We start from the raw sequence: 20,705 nt of genomic DNA, 5'->3' as shown, positions 1-20,705 counted from the left end.
TCACGTACTCAGCTTGTCCCGGAAGACACGCCTAGAGTATGTGTGACCCTAACTACAGAAAGAAAGACACTACGGCAGAAACTTTGTGACCAGTTGAGGCTTTAGGTAGCACAGGAGGGATAGTCAGGTCGCAATCAGTAATGCTATGCGACAGATTCCACAAACGCTTGTGCAAAGATGGACAAAGAAGTGTACCTGCAGACTTTTCGCGCCTTTGCTGTTAAATATAACAGGTCAAGATACATCAGAGGGATTCTGGATGGAGGAAGTCAGAGATCATTCATCACAGAAGATCTCGCTGCAAAACTGCAACTGCAGGTACTGGGAGAAACCAGAATTTCATTCAACACGTTTGGCAATGCATCCCCAAGTTCTGCTGAAATACGAGAGATTGTTGAATAACCAATGCATAGCCAACGCTGTTCTGACATCCATATTGTTCAAGCAATTATAGTTACAGTTATTTGTCATGACATTGCTGCGCCGACAGCTGATAACTTCATTCAGAAGCTGCGATGTGAGGGCAAATTTTTTGCTGACGACAAGAATTTTCTTGAAGCGGAGATTGAGAGCGGCCTCAACTTGTTAAGAGCTGACCATCTTTGGGAAATCATGATGGGAGAAGTTGCAAGGAGCATAGAAATTCCAGGACAGGTTGCAATCAACACGGCATTCGGATGGACACTGCAAGGACCGAGTCACCAAAAAGCCTTTCTTGACTGCGACGCTAATTTTATGGTCTGCGTTCTGCGAGTGGAAGCGATTACTGACGATGAAACAACCTCGCAGATTCTACAGTTGTTCTGGCAGCTCGAAGCAATGGGCATCACAGATTCTGACGAACTTCCCTCTCCTGAGTCCATTGCACGCTTCGCATGCTTCATGAAGATTTACCACGAACATGGAGTATATTTACTGATTCGAAGACAGCCCTGCAGTGTCTGCTATCCGCTCTGCGTCATGGAACACAAGACCAACTTGTGCTGGAATAAGGCACCAACTAGTAGAAAAAGGACATGATATTACTTTTCAGTGGCTCCCAGGCCACTGCGGCATCATGGGCAACGAACAGGCCGATGAAGCTGCTAGGAGGGCTCACAAAAATGCTGTGAAGGAACCCATTCCACTTTCAAGAACCGATGGAGCAACAAAGCTTCGTATACTCACGCGTGATGCCACTCGATCCATGTGGAACACGCCAGGTTTCCGGTATATTCGACTGCACCGCTTGGACCCATCCCTCCAACTACATATTCCATCTGGACTTTCCCGAACCGAGACAACTGCTCTCTGCCAACTGTGGCTTGGAGTATCTTTTATGAATGCTTTTGCTTGTGGCATCGGAATGGCTGACAGTGCTACCTGTGATAGTTGCGACAGCGAGGAAACAATCGAACATATCCTGTGTCATTGTCCCCGCTACAGCTTCCAGAGACAGTCGCTCGTGAGGCGTGCGCCTCGACGACTGGCAGACTATCTGAGCAGACGATCTTAGAGTGCCGGCTGATGCGGTCTTCACACCAGAAGGCGATGAGTGCTGCTGAGGTTCCTCCGGACAAAGCGACCTGCTTGAATGACTGTGACACTCCAGAGTTCCTTTGTGTGTGTGCGTGTGTGTGAGTGCTTTTTTTCTGATCTCCCTCTCTTTCTATGTGTGTGCATTTTTCTTTATCTTTCTGTCTCCCCTTACCCCTTCCCCAGTGCAGAGTAGCAAACTGGATAACTACCTTCCGGTTAACCTCCCTGCCTTTCCCATCTCATCTCTCTCTCTCTGAGGAACAATTCGCAAGAAAAATGGCAGATACACCATGGCGCTGCCTTGGAAAGAAGATCAGAAACAGATATTTGGAAGCAACTGTGTACCGTGCTCACACGTCTACAAAAACTGGCAAAGAGGCTATCGATGAATGAAGGATGATTGGAGGGATACGCCGCAGTCATCCGCTGAAGTGGTACCTAAGAATGTTCTTATTGTTCGGGCCACCTATTCTATGCCACATCGGGAAGTTATTGACCCTTTTCACGGCACTCCCGTGGGCATTGCCATGTTTGATCACATGGTGACGCATCCATTTCATGCCTCTGCTGCCTTCGCTGCCTCAATAAGCGATATGCGTATACATAGAGTGCTATGGGAAAATTAACGGGAGTTTGAAAAGACTGTATTATATCTGGTCCTGCTCTATAAGCGGTTACGTTATAAGTCGTCTATACTGTAATACATTGCATAATATCACGAGCTCCTTAACGCCAATGCATTAAAACTAGGGCTCTGTTTCAAGCTGGTAGTCGGGGGAACATCAAGGCAGCGTTTTCTAGCAAATACTCCGAAGTTTGGCGTTTGTTCGGAAATTAATAAGTGGTAATGACAGTAAAGAGCATTGATAACTTCTAGGAAATTAAACATTTTATTCATGAAAAGCTGGTCATCGATTTTTTACACATCCTTGTTAACATACATTATCATCTGCCTGCGCAACATGTCGGTCTCTATCCGAGACCTGTTCTATCTCTGAACGTATCTCAGCTTTCTGTCGACATCACAGCTTCCATTAGTTAGGCACAACAATGTCAGTGCTATTGAATAGGAGCCTATTGTCGCTTTTCTCCAGCCGGCCCACATAGAATGTCACGGCGAGCTACTAACTCAGAGTTAGGCATGCTCGATGGGCGGTTGGTTGAGAACTGTGTAGCATCCATATAGTGGTGCACCCTCATATTTCTGCATTGCCCCTTGCTGACAGGGTGATGGCCCTGTCGCAAAAAAATCTGGCCTACCACTTGTGAAATGAAGTCTATAGGTCACTGGAGTTCACTCGAGGTCAAAAGGATCGAACTTCATTGTCCTGAGGCAGGGCAGCTAGCGCGTGTGCACCGCAAACACCGTGCAGCCTAAAAAAATAATAATAAAAAAAGTTTGGTATGTAGTTTTCGAATTCGGGGAGAAATCGGGTTTAACCTGATTCTCCTGAAACATGTTCGGGGTGTAAAAATCGGGTAAAATCGGGTTTTACCCGAAAACGAACAACCCTACGTATACGGTGCTTGTACTAAAAGCGGGGCTAGAAATGTATTCCAAGCTGTCCAAACTTTCCGCTTATGAATTAAATTGGGATCAGCGTGCTTGTCGTTCTTTATTTGACAAACATTTTGAAGGGTGCGGCAATCTGATTGTTTATTTTCAGCCTAATCGCTCATGGATGTGCTCTAGATTTGTTCTTGCTGTGCGCAAAGCTTGGAATGTAAATGTTCTGTACTTTGCGGTAGCTTGTAGCAAAGACGCATTATCGCTAGTCCCTCACTTACTCTGTGAACGAAACGTTCAGCTTCGAACATTCGTGTCTTGTCAGTGTAGACGCCGTCACTCATGCTTCCGCACATTGGTTGAAGTGTGCGCTTATTCACTTATTGATACGCTGGCAATAGGGTGGGTGTAAGTTTGTGTGCGAGTAGGCGTGGATGTGTGTAGATGTGCGAGAAGCTATGCCAGTAAGTGGCGCTACTTCTTTTTCTAATGAGCAGTACTCCCTCTTAAGTGCCGACGTTCCGGAGTTGAAGTCCTTTCTTTGGAGGATAAATTCTCTTTCTTAATCTTCGAGGAAAGCCGTGCATCGCGCAGGGCCGGCAACATAGGGAGTCCTTATATAGCAGCGGCGACACAGGTTGATTTCATTCCTTAATATGTGAATCACTATTTTTGCAGCAAACTACCACCCACACATCTTCCCTTTATCGTTACACATTTTGCAGCATGAACTGGGCACAGTGCATTAGCGAACACCCAGTTTGCATTTCCGACAGCTGATTGCACAGTAGCAGGGTGGAAGCAGTAATGGTTTCGTATTCGTGCACATTCGCTGAGGCAACGTATGACGCGCCGCCGAAAGCGCCATCTCGTTCCTCTAGACCAAACTGCTCCGCGAAAAAGAATCGCTGACCACCAAGCTCCGGGTCGCATTCGCCGCATCGTCACACGCTCAAGGCTTTCCATCACTCAACGACTGCCTGGATAAAGAGGTGAACCTCAATCCAGAGTTACTACAAGTAATACTTTGCTTTCGGTGGTTTCCGGTCGCCATCAACTCGGATATCGAGAAGGCATTCTTACAAATTAAGATACAGGTGACGGACCGAGATGCATTCCGGTTTCTCTGGTTTGATGTCATTCTCATCAGCTAAAACAGTAACATTGTCGAATGGCGCATGACCTGGGTACCATTTGGATCAACATCAAGCCCTTTCTTGCTCATGGCAACTATTCATCACCACTTGGACAACGCCAGGAGGAAGTGGAAGGTGCATCAAGGGAATCAACTGCAGTTTTGGGAATGCAATGGGATACCCGAAACTGATTACTTCAAATTTTCTTCCAAATCTATAGCCCAATATTTAGCCTCCGCTCAGCCAGACACAAAATGTATGCTTCTCAAGGCTGCCTCCCGAATTTTCGATCCTATTGGTATTCTCTCTCCTTTCACCATCACTGCAAAGCTTTAGTTTCAATGCCTGTGGGTTTTAGGCCAGTCTTGGGATGACCAGTTACCAGAGGACATCAAGACACCATGGACAGCATGGTGCGCAGACGTAATCTAGCTTGGCTTCATCAAGATTCTGCGCTGCGTGAGAGGTGGGCTATATGGAGCGGTCGAGAAGGCAGAGCTGCATATATTCGTCAATGCCAGCCTGAAGGCTTATGGAGCATGTGCCTATTTGAGAACAGTTGATGAGGGCAGAAATACAGCTACATCACTAATAGTAGCAAAATCTCGAGTAGCACCTACCAAGATTTTCACACTACCGCAGCTCAAGCTTATGGCCGCAGTAGTAGGAGCCAGACTATTAAAATACATCTGCTCATAGTGCAATTTGACGCATTTTCCCTGCGTCATGTGGACATACTCAACGATCACACTGAGCTGGATCCGAGGTGACCGTAACAAGTTGGGTAAGTTTGTAAAGCATAGAGTGACGGAAATTGCCGATGTTGCAGACATACTGCTATGGCGCTACTGCCCAGGAGAAGACAACCCGTCAGATTTATTGACTAGGGGAGTATCGGTAAAGACGCTACCTACATGTCGCAGCTGGTGGAGTGGACCTGAATGTTTATCTCTGCCAAGATCAACCTGGCCTACAGAATCAGACGTGAGCACACAGATAAACGAAAAGTCAGAGCGTGACATGCAGCATGTACTTCTTCAAGCACCGGGAAATGTGGACACGTTGATTGATGAAGGAAATGTAACAAGCTGCAGAAGCTCCTGCGCGTCACCGCCTGGGTATTTCGGTTTACGGATCGAAGCCGTCGTAGTCAAATGTCGCTCGGTGGAACCATTCTGACAGAAGAGCTAAATGTTCTGTCGTGTTTAGCTCAAAGTATTCGCGAATGACATTGAACACCCTCGGCTTCGAGAGACTGTCACAAAACACGATGTACTGCGCGATCTCCACTCTTACCTGGATCAAAGCGGTCATCTTCGACTTAGTGGCCTACTTGAAAATACGGATCCTGGAGAGCCCTCTCCAATATGTCATGCGCATTTCCTGGTCAGACAGTCATTTTTTGTCGCTGCAGAGCTCACCAACAGTGACTACAAGGCTCGAACGGCTCAGGCTATGGGACGTTACATCATCGAGGAACCTAAGGTGGGCATGGCAGCGATGCCATGATGCGGTCTTCAAACCCGTTCATGCTTCTTGTACAGGTTCTGCTGGGATGGCTGCTGGCTCCTGCGGAACTATCACCCAATGACAACGTGCCGTTATCGCAGCCTCTGTTCTTGGTCAACGATCAAGAAAAGTTGATGCCCATAATCATTCATCAGCCAAACACCGCCCCTGGAGGAGCAACGATGTCGGCATCGAGAACCACCAGGGTTGCTGGCAGCAGTATGTATCAAAGGGACTATAAAAGTGATCTTCTCTGCGGCACTCGACAGTGGGCATGGCAACGATGTCATGATGCGGTCTCCAAACCCGTTCATGCTTCTTGTGCAGGTGAGCAAACGATATGGAAAATGTTACCGTAGCAATAATGTTTGCTTAATTTTGCTGCCATGCCCATGGTCATTGTGCGAAGTGCTTACTAAAGTGACAATTTCTCTGCGCTTCCTGTTGTTACTCAGTGGTGGTATAGAAACCAATCCGGGGCCGATGGATGGCGATTGGTCAAAGCAACTAAAAGCAATCGCGGAAGACATAAGGAAAATTAAGAAAGAAAAAAAAACTGTCACAAACCAGAAACTAAGTGCAATCGATAAGGAACTCAAAAAAATTTGCGGTTTGGAAAAGCAGGCTTCTGATTGCGTAAAGCGAATAGCGCAACTAGAAAACAACATCAAGGATATGAACAGGAAAATTGAAGAACTGGAGAACAGAAGTCGGTGGTCAAATCTGATTGTCTATGGGGTTCAGGAACAACAAAATGAGTAATTTCAAAAGCTCCACGACCTGGTATTGAAGACAATATTTCAAGATACTGTAGACGTAAAGACTGTGGGTACTGAACGTATTCACTGACTTGGTCAAATTAAGGAAGGCAGATCTAGAGACAGGCCAATTATCCTTAAGTTACTTGATTATTGGGACAAAGTTAAAGTACTCCGGTCTTGTTCCAGGCTAAAGGGGACCAGTTACTCCATAAGTGAAGACTACTCGTTCGGAGTCCGTGAAACTAGAAGGAAACTGTGGAACTTCACGAAAGAAAACTGCGATAGAGGGGCAAGGGTAAGACTTATCCACAACAGAGTACATACAAATAAATGGTCGTCTTTTTGCCTGGGATGAAAGGAGTAACAATATCGATGAAGAGAAAAAAAAAAACGAGGTGGAACTACCGACGGGGCAGCCCTCCCGACAACGGCGCCGTTAACCCTTCTGTATGTTAACGCCTGAAGCCTTGTGAATAAAGCAGACCAGTTTGAAGCTGTTTTGTTGGCTCTAAAACCCGATGTTGTCACTGTAAGTGAAATGTGGCTACACTCAACAATTTGTGATCATGAAGTCGTGCCACCAAGTTACACTATTGTTCGCAAAGATACAGAGACTAGAGGCAGAGGCGTAGCAATTGTTTTACGGCAAGGAATTGCGTACACGGTCATGCCTGCAGTGAATGATGTTGAGGCAGTTTGGTGCAAGCTTCACCAGACTGACGGTATCGTGTACGTTGGCGCTGCTTACAGGGCCCCAAATGTAGAAGCAACGTGCTCAAATTCTCTCGTGATGGCCGTCTTCCAGCGGACTGGGAAATCGCAAAAGTAGTACCGGTACATAAATCTGGTGACACTTCAGCCCCATCTAACTACAGGCCCATCTCTTTGACATGCACTAGCTGTAAAATTCTTGAGCACATTATCTTAAAATTAATAACTAAGCAAGTGGAAGAAAACAATCTGATTTTCCCTTCTCAGCACGGATTCAGAAGTGGACTATCTACCGTCACGCAACTCGTAGAGGCTTCACGTGACTTTGGGCTAGCAATAAATGAACAATCACAAATCGACGTAATTTTTTTTAGACTTTTCTAAGGCCTTCGACCGTGTGTCTCACTCTAAACTGATCAGTAAACTCACAGAAAAACTTGGCAATGGTCCTATAGTTGGCTGGATAAGCGACTACCTTTTAAATCGCTACCAGTTCAATAACGGACATAACTCCGACACAGTCAAGGTCCTTTCAGGTGTCCCACAGGGATCTGTTCTGGCCCCTCTCTTGTTTTTGTTATTTATAGATATTAATGAAACAGTAAACATTAAAATTTGATTATTCGCAGACGATTGCATGCTTTACAGTGAAATTAAAGACATTAATGACCAAATCGCCCTTAAAAACTCACTGCACAATGTAGCCCAGTGGTGCCGAGACTGGCAAATGGTAGTTAGTTCTGAAAAAAACAAAAACGGTCACAATGAACATAAGCAAGAAAAAATGTAAACTATTATTTCCATATACCTTTGATGGTGTCACCCTTCGTACAGTGACTCAGTACAAATATTTGGGAGCTTTGGTTTCATCTGATCTCAGATGGGCTATGCATGTGCAACAGGTGACGAAAAAAGCAATGATTAAGTTGTTTTTCCGCAAATGAACACTACTTTACGCTACCACAGATACAAAGTGCTTATCGTACATCACTTTTGTTAGGCCAATGCTGGAATATGTGAATATAGTGTGGTTCCCCTACACAAAAACCAGCATTTTTAGCTGGAAGCCGTTCAGCGCAAGGCAGCAAAATTTAGCTTTAACAGCTACAAGCGAACTGATTCCCCTACTAAGCTACTGCGCCGAGCAGAGTTGCCTACACTTTGTGACAGAGCCAAAATACATCATCTGAAGTTCTTTTATCAATTGTTAAACGGTCACTTTAAAACCAATGCCAAAGCCTTCGCTACTGCTAAAGAAAAAGTGAAAACGCGCCAGAAACATGACCAAATGTTTAAAGAATATTTTTGTAAAAACAATACATTTCGTTTTGAATTTTTTCCTAAAGTAATAAGGAAATGGAATGCGCTTGACCCACTTGCTGTAGCCCAGACAACACTAGAAAGGTTTCTAGAAAGAATTGAGGATATCATCCCGGAGCTCCCAAGCTCCTAATACTAATCCATTTACATCCATTTGTAGGCTTTGCATCTAACATTTCTTTTCTTCGTCCGTTCCTGTGTTCTTGTCATTTGAAACCACTGTGTTCTAATGTTTGTATATTATATGTATATATATTACAAATGTTCCCTTGAAAATAAGAGACAGATGCGCATGATTGTGAAATTTTTAAGTTGTTTCCTATGCTTTTGTAATGTTTTGTTCCCACTCCTGTAACAATCCTCGCTAGAGGATTGAAAGTATTTTGAAATAAGTAAATAAATAAATAAATAAATAAATAAATAAATAAATAAATAAAAATGCCTAGAGGTATTTGGCCGCTTAGAGTCGGGGACGTCTTCCATGGTCAAGATGGAATAACTTGAGCCTGCCATGTGAAAGCTCAAGATGGCAAGTTTTTAAGAAGACCAGTGCAGAAATCGTACAAGCACGAATTGGACAACACTACTGGGGGGCAGGAGTATGTAGAAAAAGACAAATAAACATGTGCAGGCGGGCACTGAGAAGAAGAAGTTGCAACAATGCGTAGCTCTCTGGTTTTTTCGTGTCTCGTTTGTTTTCTACACAAGCAAAAGTAAAAAAAGTGCCGGTCACCGCTCACCTGAGGTGAAGCTTGACTGATCCACAACCTCTGTAGTCTGCACGCTCCTCGACTCGCTCCCTGCTTTGAAGGAGCACGCGACAGACTTGTCAGCCAGAGGCAAGCAGCACTGCATGCCAACCTCGACCTGACCGACGACCTTAGAAGGGGCGTGGCATGCCGCATTGGCAACAGTGATGCATTCGCCAAGGCTCATTGCATTTGTGAGGCCTGCAGAAAATAATTGGAATGAGTGCAGTCCCGTTACACCATCAAAAACAAGAGGTAAATACAACAATATAACAAATGCAGGGGCACTTTACAAAGCACAGCCGTGAAACAAAATATAACCCTATCGGTGCAGTATTCCGAAATGGCTAGAAGGGACAATCAACATTTCAACATTGAATAATTGAAAACAGAGCAACCTTTTTCTGCACAAGGTTTATGACAGCTGAACATATCTCAGACTTTTTTTTTCATCACATACATTTTTAAGCTATTGCTGTAGTGCAACTAACGCAAAGTGATTGCCCCACGTTTTGTGCCAGCTGATACCATCTTATGCTTGCAAATTTTCTGTTTCATCTCACTACCTAGTTGTCTGCTGTTCACAACTGCACATCAGTTCCATTGGTACCCATTCAGCAGCCCCGAGAATCCATCAGTTAACTGCCAGCTGATACCATCTTATGCTTGCAAATTTTCTGTTTCATCTCACTACCTAGTTGTCTGCTGTTCACAACTGCACATCAGTTCCATTGGTACCCATTCAGCAGCCCCGAGAATCCATCAGTTAACTGCCAGCTGATACCATCTTATGCTTGCAAATTTTCTGTTTCATCTCACTACCTAGTTGTCTGCTGTTCACAACTGCACATCAGTTCCATTGGTACCCATTCAGCAGCCCCGAGAATCCATCAGTTAACTGCCAGCTGATACCATCTTATGCTTGCAAATTTCCTGTTTCATCTCACTACCTAGTTGTCTGCTGTTCACAACTGCACATCAGTTCCATTGGTACCCATTCAGCAGCCCCGAGAATCCATCAGTTAACTGCCAGCTGATACCATCTTATGCTTGCAAATTTTCTGTTTCATCTCACTACCTAGTTGTCTGCTGTTCACAACTGCACATCAGTTCCATTGGTACCCATTCAGCAGCCCCGAGAATCCATCAGTTAACTGCCAGCTGATACCATCTTATGCTTGCAAATTTCCTGTTTCATCTCACTACCTAGTTGTCTGCTGTTCACAACTGCACATCAGTTCCATTGGTACCCATTCAGCAGCCCCGAGAATCCATCAGTTACCTGCCCTTCACATTACATAGCCTGCCAAAGTTCATTTTTAATGCAATAGCATTCTTTAAGGACTTCACCCAGTTAGTGGTAGGTCTGTGTGAATGTCTGTATGTCTGCACTTAACCTCTTTTAGGCCAACTTGAGTAACTGGGTAGTCTATGGTCAAATGGGTAGAGCATCTGGCTGCTGTGCTGAGGAAAATGGGTTCAAAACCAACCGTCGGCCCAACTTGGATCACTGAGCATGTAACATTCGGTACTGTGCGCTGCTCTTCGACAAACTTCTTTGAACCCAAGTTGGGTCACTCGTTATGTGCCGCTTTTCAATGACCCTGGATGGCCTCTCCCAGTCTTCTCCAATTACCCATGTCTTGTGCTATCTGATTTCAAGTTGTGCCGGCATATTTCTTAATTTCTTCATCCTACTTTCTGCCATCCTCGAATGTGCTTTCTTATCCTTAGCACTCATTCTGTAACTCTAATAGACCATCGGTTATCTGCCGTATGCATTACGTGGCCTGCCCAGCTTCATTTTATCCTCTTAATGTCAACTAGAATGTCGGCTACACTTGTTTGCTCTCAGGTCCACACCGCTCTCTTCCTGTCTCTTCAAATTACACCTAACCACCCTTTTTATTCCATCACTTGTTGCGCGGTCGTTAAATTGTTCTCAAGCATCTTTGTTAATCTCCCCAAGTTTTTGCCCCATCTGTTAGTACTGGTAGAATGCAATTATTGTACTCTTTTTTTTTCAATGATGGCATTTAACTCGCAGTCATAATTTGATAATGTCTGCAGTATGTGCATTTTCATGGTTTGTCATTTATTTATTAGGTTCTGTTTCTTTTGCGCCTTACCTCCCACTTTAATTTCTGCTTCCGAGATCAACCTAGTTACGGTTTCATTCATTATCTTTATGTTATCTTCATATTTCTGTTCTAAAGCTACATATTTCTTTGAGAGCCCCAGCCTGAATTCATCTACTTTTACCCTGAATGTGTCTAGGCTGGCATGTTTTCTCTTAATTCGGTCTGTCTCTATTCAAACTGAGAACAATCCTAGACCTCACTAACCTATGATCACTGCCATTTACCCTACCCAACACTTCTACATCCAGCACTAGGGTCTGCATAGAGCATCAAATCTATTTCACTTCTTGTTTCTCCATTAGGGCTTTTCTATGTCTACTAGTCCTGTTATTGCACTTGTCGAAGAAGGTATTCATCAATGATGATGATGTATGACGTTTCATGGCGCAAGAGCCAGATACGGCCAAAGAGCGCCAAAGAGCGCCACACACGCTGGTCTTCCAATTTCTTCATTGTCACTTTGGCACCAATCCGAAAAACAGCTTGTTCATGTGCTCACTTCAGCGGCTGTAGCTCGCCAACTAACGGTCAGAGCGAAACGCGGCAAACGGCAGTTTGTTGTCTAAACCTGCCGCTATATGCCCTCAGTAGCCGCAGCGCGCTCCCTCTGCCGGTTGGTGCACTATTTCAAAAGTTCGGTTTCTTTTTGAACACACCTCGTATGTGTATACAGGGTGTCCCAACTATCATGCACCAAGATTCAAAAATATAATGTAATGTTATGTAATATAATAAATAGGTAATGTTGTTTGCCGTCGCTTCAAGATACTCAGATTATTTTTTGCATTCCACCTAATTACATAATCAGTCTGAATTAATGAACTTCTCAAATATGATAATTAGAAGAAAAAGTGTCAATGAGAAAATTGTAGAGTAACATGAAAAACTCTCGACACAGCTTTCTGTTAACAAAAACACATAAAGTGTTTTTCCAAGGAATTATCTGTACAAGGCTAATGAGTGTTAAGTAAAATACTCAAAAAGACTTAAAAGACTGAATGAGGATGCTGAGGTGAATATGTAGAATTAATAGGAGAGAGAATCTGGAATGACCACATCCAAGATTGGAAGCACTGCAAGAATTCAAGATTGCAAGCATTGCAGCCTGTGTACAAAATGGAAAGACCAAAATGGTTTGACAAGATAGTGGGATGGGACGAAAACTTCACCTCGGTGGAGGCAATTAGATGAACTGTAGTGATAAAATTAGTTTAACAAACAATGTTAAGATATAGTTATATAGAGCAATTTTGCAGGACATGGCTGGTGTGGTTGGAGGAGAGGGGACAAACACAAATGTGGGAACATGACGTGTTAGCCTATGCTGTGATGATATCAGCCGTTCTCATTTTGTCATAATCCCTGCTTACAAAAGGCGACAGTGGACTTCAGGCATTTCGTTGTGATAAAGAAAGGAATAGTTTAACAAATGATTCACAAGCACTATGTTATGAACACAGAATGAGAGACGGGTTTCTGCAATAAGGGAGGAGAGATAGAACCTTATCAAAGATGCATTTTGACCTATGAAATTTCCACAATGTTAGTAAGCAACAGTGCAAGCCCTAAGCTCTTGTTGGTAAGATTGCTGGCCCCTTGTTCAACAAATTAGAGTGTGAACTTATGTGAAAAAAATAGTGTGGTAACCGTCGACAACGACTGTCAATGTAATTGAATAGCCCAAACTAGGAACGAGTGGGTGAACGAACAAAATAACACGCGAACGAATGCTTTCCTTCCCGAGTCTGACCACCAACCATCACAGACCTCCAATTAACAACGAAAATGGCCAAAAGAGCCAAAGAAAAAGCTATCCGCCTTAAAATATTTCACCGTAGCCACACGTCCACGCCAGAATGAAATGTACCGAGTACACCACACTGCTACACAGAAAGCCCAGACGAAGTGGCGTGGCAAAGCTGCAAGATAAACACCACCATACCAACAGGCGCCAATCTCAACTCAGACAAATACCGAGACGTTTGAGCATACCTGCCAGCCTGCACAGCTATTTCTGATGTGGTTGCGGTCGACTGGCATTCGCTGTGCACGAGGCCTAACCTAAACTAAAACTTTCGCGCATCATTTGCAAGCATCGCTCATGGGGCAGCCATTGCATCGTGCAAAGCAGGTACAGTCTTATGACTAAGTCAGATGCTGAGGATGCAATTGGCAAGTGATAGGGCACCTCATGCCAAAGAAGTTGATAAACAACCGTGGTCCCATAGAAAAATGGCTCATTGCTGAGAACGGTTGTTGGTAGCTTGCAACATAATTCTTCCTCTACGATGCATTGTCTAGGGTCAGCTTTAAAAAAATTTTCTGGATTCTTCTTCAACTGTGTCTTTTGTGATGGCATCACGCATCAAGTGCAATACAATATTGTATAAGTGTTCTGGAATAAAAAATGAACACTCAAAAACAACTGAAATGGGTTCGGACGTGGTTACTAAGTGAAGGAAACACTAAAGGATGGTGGTAGAAGTCATATTGACGACAATGACTCAGCAAAAAAATATTAACGCTCAAAAATCAATGTAATGGGTTCGGATGTGGTACTAAGTGAAGGAAAAGGCTGAAGGTTGATTATCGAAGTCATAGTCACAAGATTTACTAAGGATTTCGCCTTAAGGTCTCTTCGGCATAGATAAAGGAATTCCTGAGGACTCATGACATGAATGCCATGACATGTGTGTCATGCAGGTCATGAAACAACCGCCTATGTTGTGCTGCTCTCATGGTCTTTTCTTTAAATTGGCAGGTGCCCCCGAACACTGGTTCGCATAACACCGATTCTCACAGGGCGTGGTATCTGCCGGCTTTTTGTCCCCGCCCCGTTTTAATGGGAATGACATTAAATCAATATCACCACATGCGAATTCCTTGGCTTTCGTTATCGCCTCTATAATCGGGTTTCCCGGAAGCCCGCTAATCTGCACTCGCTCACCTGCTCCTACCCTCTCTATTATCACCGGTTATACTTTTTGCATGTTTCAATCACCAACAAAAACAACTCGATGCTTTCCCTCTTCCTCGTCGCCGACGGCTGCACCTGGGGACGCAATGCCCTCCCCACATCTCATCCTCACCCTTCACATTGCTGCCTTCCGTGGCTGGCACATCAGTGGCAGCCCGTTCGTGACCATCACTGACGTTTCCGCCACTGCGTTACGGCTTATACCTGCCCTCACTTCGTGGCCAGCCCAGTTGACTGTGCTTCCATATAAGTGTTCGCCATTGTTTTGCGTAATTGCACCCCACAGCTTCATTTCCACGTTGACTAGCTTTTCTACCTCCTTACTCTGCTTCTGTTTACTCTTGAGTTCCTTTTCTCTCTTAAGATATCCGCTTAGCTAGCTTATCCTTCTCCTGCTCTAGACGGTCAAGCTGCGAACCTAGCACGCACACCGTAGAGATAAGATGCCCTGTTTGCTTCGTGTACTGACTCAAATCGTGTTTATTCAAAAGCGTAACAGCACTCGCTCTCAGAACAATGCACGCGGGGGTCCTCCTAGCACCAAACATCATCTCGTACTAACGAGGGGCAGTAAAGAGTAACCCTACTTGTGGGATAAATTATTCGTTACCCACTTATATCTAAGCAAAAAGCCTCAGAAACTGAAAAGCATGAGAATTAATTTATAGAGAGCACTCGACTAACTTAACACTTCTAAAGACAAATGAGCGAAATATCAAATAAAAGACTTATTGCTTTGGCACGCTACAGCTGTGCTGAGAAGGCTCCTCCACTCGGCACGTCTGTTCCCTTCAGTGCTCACTCGAGAGAGAGAGTGGTGCCGAAAGGATCAGACACTTTGGATAGGCTGCGTCATTTAGTGGCGATGCCGTAAACACACGTGGCCTCCGAGATGAGACGTGTGGCGTGCTGGTGCCTGCAGACGCTGCTAATTGCTCCCTCGCATGCCGCACAATCAGTTGCACATACAAGTTGGCGAGACGTTCATTGAAGAGTGGCAAATGCCCAGTGCATTCACGGTGCAGCTTGATAAAACGCTGGCGTGAAAGAGATTTGTGGGCTACTAAGCACAGTTAAAAACACTGCGACTTTATTTCAGTGGTTGCAAGAGACTCAACTACGGATGAGTATTTTACTGCACACACAACTTTTGTAGGCACAGTCAATAAACAAGTATGCACTTGTGAGCCATTACATAAAGGAACAAGAATTAAGGATCGCCAGTCAGCATCTAGAGTCTGTAAAGGCGTACGTTCATCTAGGTCAATTACTCACAGGGGACCGTGATCATGAGAAAGGAATTTACAGAAGTATAAAATTGGGCTGGAGTGCATACAGCTGGCATTACCAAATCCTGACTGGGAGATTACCACTGTCGTTGAAAAGAAAAAGTGTACAACCATTGCATTCTACCCGTGCTAACATATGGGGCAGAAACTTGGAGTTTAACAAAGAAGCTCGATGACAAGTTAACCACCGCACAAAAAGCGATGGAACGAAAAATATTAGGCCTAACATAAGGGACAGGAAGAGAGTGGTGTGGATGACAAAGCAAATGGGGATAGCTGATATTCTAGTTGACATTAAGTCGAAGAAATGGAGCTGGGCAGGCCATGTAATGCGTAGGATGGATAACTGGTGGACCATTAGGGTTACAGAATGCATATACCAAGAGAAGGGAAGCGCAGTTGAGGACAGCAGAAAACTAGGTGGGGTGATGATGTTAGGAAATTTGAAGGCGCAAGTTGGAATCAGCTAGGGCAAGACGCGTAATTGGAGATCACAGAGAGATGCCTTCGTCCTGCAGTGGACATAAATAGGCTGATGATGATGATGGCTACTGCAATATGTGTAGTAAATTGATTAACAGAAATGCCTCTGGAACCTTCGACATAGCTAGCTATCCTCAACTATGTCTTAACATAATTAAACAATTTCTGACCAATTATTATATTTCTTTCTACAATGTGTACCTACATGACTGGTACAATACATGACTGGTATCACGGTGTTGTAAGCGTCATGTGTGACCTCAGATCAATGGTCTCAAATCGTTTCGTTGTTTTGAAAACACAATGAAACAACTTGTCGGATTATGCTGAAGCATGCTATGAATTACCTCAGCAGCTCAACATATCAGAGTATACGTATAACACTTGTGCACGCTTGCAGATTCCCAGTTCAGATTTTACTTATTACATAAAGGACACCTACATGGCTCAACTGTGTGGAAAGTGTTCTATGAGTTTATAAGATACAAAAAAAGCTTTTAAAGAACAACCTGCACTGAAATGGTCACTTGCGCTTTTGTTGGTGCAGGTGCCGAAGTATGAACAGGCCCCATAAAGTAAAGCTAGTTTCGGTTTCAAGGAACATGCACGCTCCTAGCAGTTGCCAGACATCCTAAGTTATTTTTCTTATTTCTCTTTTTCTAATTTTAAATCAGACGAAGCGCGGGAAGTAGTCGCCATCGTGCGTCCGTCGAGCTTGCCTCCGCTCACCCTTGCCCCTTGCTCAGCGATATCACAAGTCAGATCGCGCTTGGTCATCTGCTTCGGTTGTCGCCCCAAGTGTGTATATGGGAAAGATAAGACAGAGAAGCTTGATCAGGCGTGCAACGAACGGAAGACGCAGGAAACCAGGTCGACCAAGCATTACACGAAGATGGCTAAATCGGAACATCACTAGTGTTGCCTGGTTCTGTGGTGTTCGAATACCGGGAATTCCAGTCCTGCGAAGTTTTTCAGGTTTCTTAATGACCCCGGATAAGCACAAGTATTTCACTCTACTTTCCGAGCAGGTATTCATTTTGCATGAGTAAACCAGTTCTGCGCAAGCCTGAGTGGACTGACATAAGAGCAGTGTCGCTCGACTCATTCGTCATGACCAGGCGCTGATCCAGGGGGGATGCCCGGATGTCCTCACCCCCCCCTCAGATTTCTGCATCGCCCCCTCGCTGATAAGGGGATCCCTGTCGCAAAAAAAAATATGACCACCAGCATTCTTAAAAAGTATTTTTCACAAGTACCAGTGATATCAGCCATGTAGAAGTAAAGCTAGCTCGCTCACATGCTTAGTTGTATTCCGTCGGGGTGTGGTGTCACGAAGTTGCCGTAATTATTTTTTCTCATGAACACCTTGGACCTCCTGGCGCCGATGGTGCCTTACTCGTCCCGTCGGTGGCGTCAAATGAAAGAGGGGACGTCCCTTTTGCCAAGCACGCCGATGTCCACGCGAGCGCCTTTGCGCCTGATCAACTTAGTTGCCCCTTGAGGTGTCATCGGTTGCCTCATTGGCTGTCATCGGTTCCGCGACCAAACTGCTTAATGAAAGAGATCTCTTGCATATACAGGGTTTGTCCGAAAAGTAATGTCAGTGATTATATTGTGAAGCGACTATACGTCGCAGCACGCTAAGACCAGTTGGGATTGGTGGAGGGGGAAGTTAGCTTACGCACGCGGGGTCGATCAGTCGTTGCGACCATCAGGAGAGTAAGGACAAGGTTTTTCGTCAACTCATTTTCATTTACCGTGCAAGCCGTAATGCAGCGCTCGGAATGAAGGATTGCCATCGAGTTTTGTGTGAAACTCAGCAAGTCTGCAGTGGAAACATTTCCTATGATAAAGACAGCTTTTGGTGATAATTGTTTGTCAGAACGTCAAGTTTACCGGGGGCACAAGGTCTTTTTAGAAGGTTCTGAAGAGGTCAGCGATGAAGCTCGCACTGTACCGCCATCAACGACCATCACTGACGAAAATGTGACGCGCGTGAGAGATCTTTTGTACTCAGACCCTCGTTTGAGTGTCCGTTTAGTGGCACAGACAGTAAACATTCCAAAAAGTACTGTTCACGAGATTTGGACAAATAATTTTCAGATGCGAAAAGTGCGCGCGAAGATCTTGCACAAAATGTTATTGGATGACCAACAATCGAGCCAAGTTGAAACGTGCCAGGAGGCTTGGGACTTGTGCGAAAGTGACCCCCCCGTTTTGGACAATGTCATCACAGGTGACAAGACTTGGGTGTTTGAATACGACCACGAAACAAAAAGGCAAAGTGCCAAGTGGCACAGCTCGGCGTCCTCTCGCCCCAAGAAGGCCAGAATTAGCAAGTCAAAGGTCAAGACCATGCTGATTGTGTTCTTTGACATCAGTGGCCTTGTCCACCATGAGCTTGTACCCCATGGCACAACCGTGAACGCCAAATTCTACGTGAAAGTGCTCAAGTGACTCAAACGAAGGATGCATCGCACCCGGCCTAATATAGGGGGCGATGGGAAACTTCACCATGACAACGCACCATGCAGCCTGCGCCGCCTTCCTCGTCACCCGCTTCCTGGCTGATTGAAAGATGCCAACAGTTCTCCAGCCGCCCCACAGTCCTGATGTGGCTCTCCCAGACTTCTTCTTCTTTCTGCGCTTGAAAATTAACATGAAAGGACATAATTTCTAGACAGTTGGCAAAGTCAAAGAGGCTTGCACCAAGGCTTTAAAGGACATTCCTAAGGAGGCCTACCGTGACGTTTTCGATGGTTGGAAATCTCGCTAGAAGCAATGTAACGACGCAGGAGGAGCCTATTTTGAAACATTTTATTGTATTGTACCGATCTGATCAATAATTGCTTTTTAATCGACTCACTGACATTACTTTTCGGACAAACCCTGTATAAATAACAACTAACAGCTAAACTAAGAACTACGCATGGACAACTTTTTTTAACTGTAGCACTCATTGTGATCACAGTTACACGTTGACAATATCCAGTACGAGCACAGTACCGTTCGTAATCTACAAGTTTTTCATTGAAACTTCGCAGTTTTATTGCCGTACATTAGGCATAGTAGGGTCAAAGCCACTGGATCCGTTTATCTGAGTGGGCGTTCTCGCGGAGCGGTGCGAAGCCTCGAGCAGTGGCTGCGAAGTGGGGGAGCGTGACGTCAGTGGCCAACGCCAGCGCGCGGGCCAAGGATGGCGTCGCGTGGTTACAGAAACGGGAGCAGATGTGCCCCTTGTGTAAAAGGATGGCATCACATGGGAAACAAAACATGAAGACGCTCGCTCGCGCTGTCGGCTACTACGCCACATCGTTCTTCTTGTAGGTGGTGTCGTGAGTCTTCATACGCGGTGATTCGCATATCGTAAACAACCAGCATAGTGGTTGCCGCGTTGGAGCTGCAAAGCAAACGAAGGTGTCTCAGCCGAACACAAAGAATCTTCATAAGGAAAACAAGGTGTCCCAACAGAACTCCAAAGACGGACCTGTGCTTATGCGTTTCTAACGAACCTGCAACAGATCATCCCAAATTTTATTTTAAGAAACAATACAGGCTAGATATATCGGGTGTTCAAAATTAAGCATTATGGTTTTCTTAAAATTAGGCACTGGGAGGCACGTGAAGACCACCTGCGCAAATAAGTTATATGGCCAGGGGGACACAAAGTGAGATGATAATTATCGCTGTCAGCAGCCGAATTGACTAAAATTGATTAACTTTTTATTGACTGCAGTAAGAAACACGACTGCCTCTAGGCTTTCAATACAAACATACCGACTGTTGACAAAAAATAATTGTTCAATTTTAGTTCATTGGGCTGCTCATAGTGATTATTATCATCTCACTTTGTGCCCCCCCTGGCTACATGACTTATTTGCACAGGTGGTCTTCGCGTGCCTCCCCGTGCCCAATTTTAAGAAAAGCATAAAGCTTAGCTTTGAACACCCTGTATTCTCAGGCACAGCCGCCAAGCACATGACTGTATTGGGTAACGCCTTTTTTCCTATAAGCTCGGAGAAACTGATATCTGGCTTCGCTACAGGTCTTCTTCCTCTTTCTGGGGTAATTTCGTTATATATATATATATATATATATATATATATATATATATATATTATTATAGATTTCGTATATGCAGGTTCAGCATGAAAATTCGAAAAAGAAACGCTTACCGTATTTACTCGATTGTAATGCGCCCTCGATGGTAATGCACACCCGTTTTCCGTGATCAAAAGAGAGGAAAACAAATCCTCACAGTACCGCGCACCTCAGCTTTCATACAGAAAATACAACTATTGCTCAAGATTTACTCCCATACACTAAAGTTGCGATGAACAAAGTCCCAGTTTCGGGCGAAACTGGGACGAAGAGTGAGCGACACGATGGCGTCATAGCGTCGTATAGTGTCACTAGTGTTCAGGTTAGTGAAGTGAAGCGCAGAGACTTGTGCAGTAACCAAAGAGTGGCGCTGCCAGCGCGTTGAAAAAAAAAATTTTCTTTTCGGCAACATCAACTGGAAAAGGAGAGTGCCGGCTTGGTGGGCTAGGCCAGCTACAGCAAGCGGTGGGATTAGGTTTGAATGAAGGGAGGGGGAAAGGGCA

The 20,705-nt window shown here is 44.7% G+C and overlaps 2 protein-coding genes across 7 annotated transcripts in view; both read right to left on the bottom strand.

Moving 5' to 3' along the window:
* LOC119453884 (uncharacterized) overlaps nt 1-20,705 on the bottom strand; it is a 231,062-nt gene that overhangs the window by 93,057 nt on the left and 117,300 nt on the right. The window lies entirely within an intron of this gene.
* LOC119453889 (paired amphipathic helix protein Sin3a) overlaps nt 5,822-20,705 on the bottom strand; it is a 37,963-nt gene continuing 23,079 nt past the window's right edge. The window contains 2 exon segments of the mRNA XM_049668108.1: nt 5,822-5,880; nt 9,203-9,412. Coding sequence (XP_049524065.1) covers nt 5,822-5,880; nt 9,203-9,412 — 269 coding nt within the window.

Source organism: Dermacentor silvarum, chromosome 5 (assembly GCF_013339745.2).
Source record: "Dermacentor silvarum isolate Dsil-2018 chromosome 5, BIME_Dsil_1.4, whole genome shotgun sequence".
Taxonomy (NCBI): Eukaryota; Metazoa; Arthropoda; class Arachnida; order Ixodida; family Ixodidae; genus Dermacentor; species Dermacentor silvarum.
Note: the sequence above shows the minus strand (reverse complement) of the source record. Positions and strands in the feature narration are given on the sequence as shown.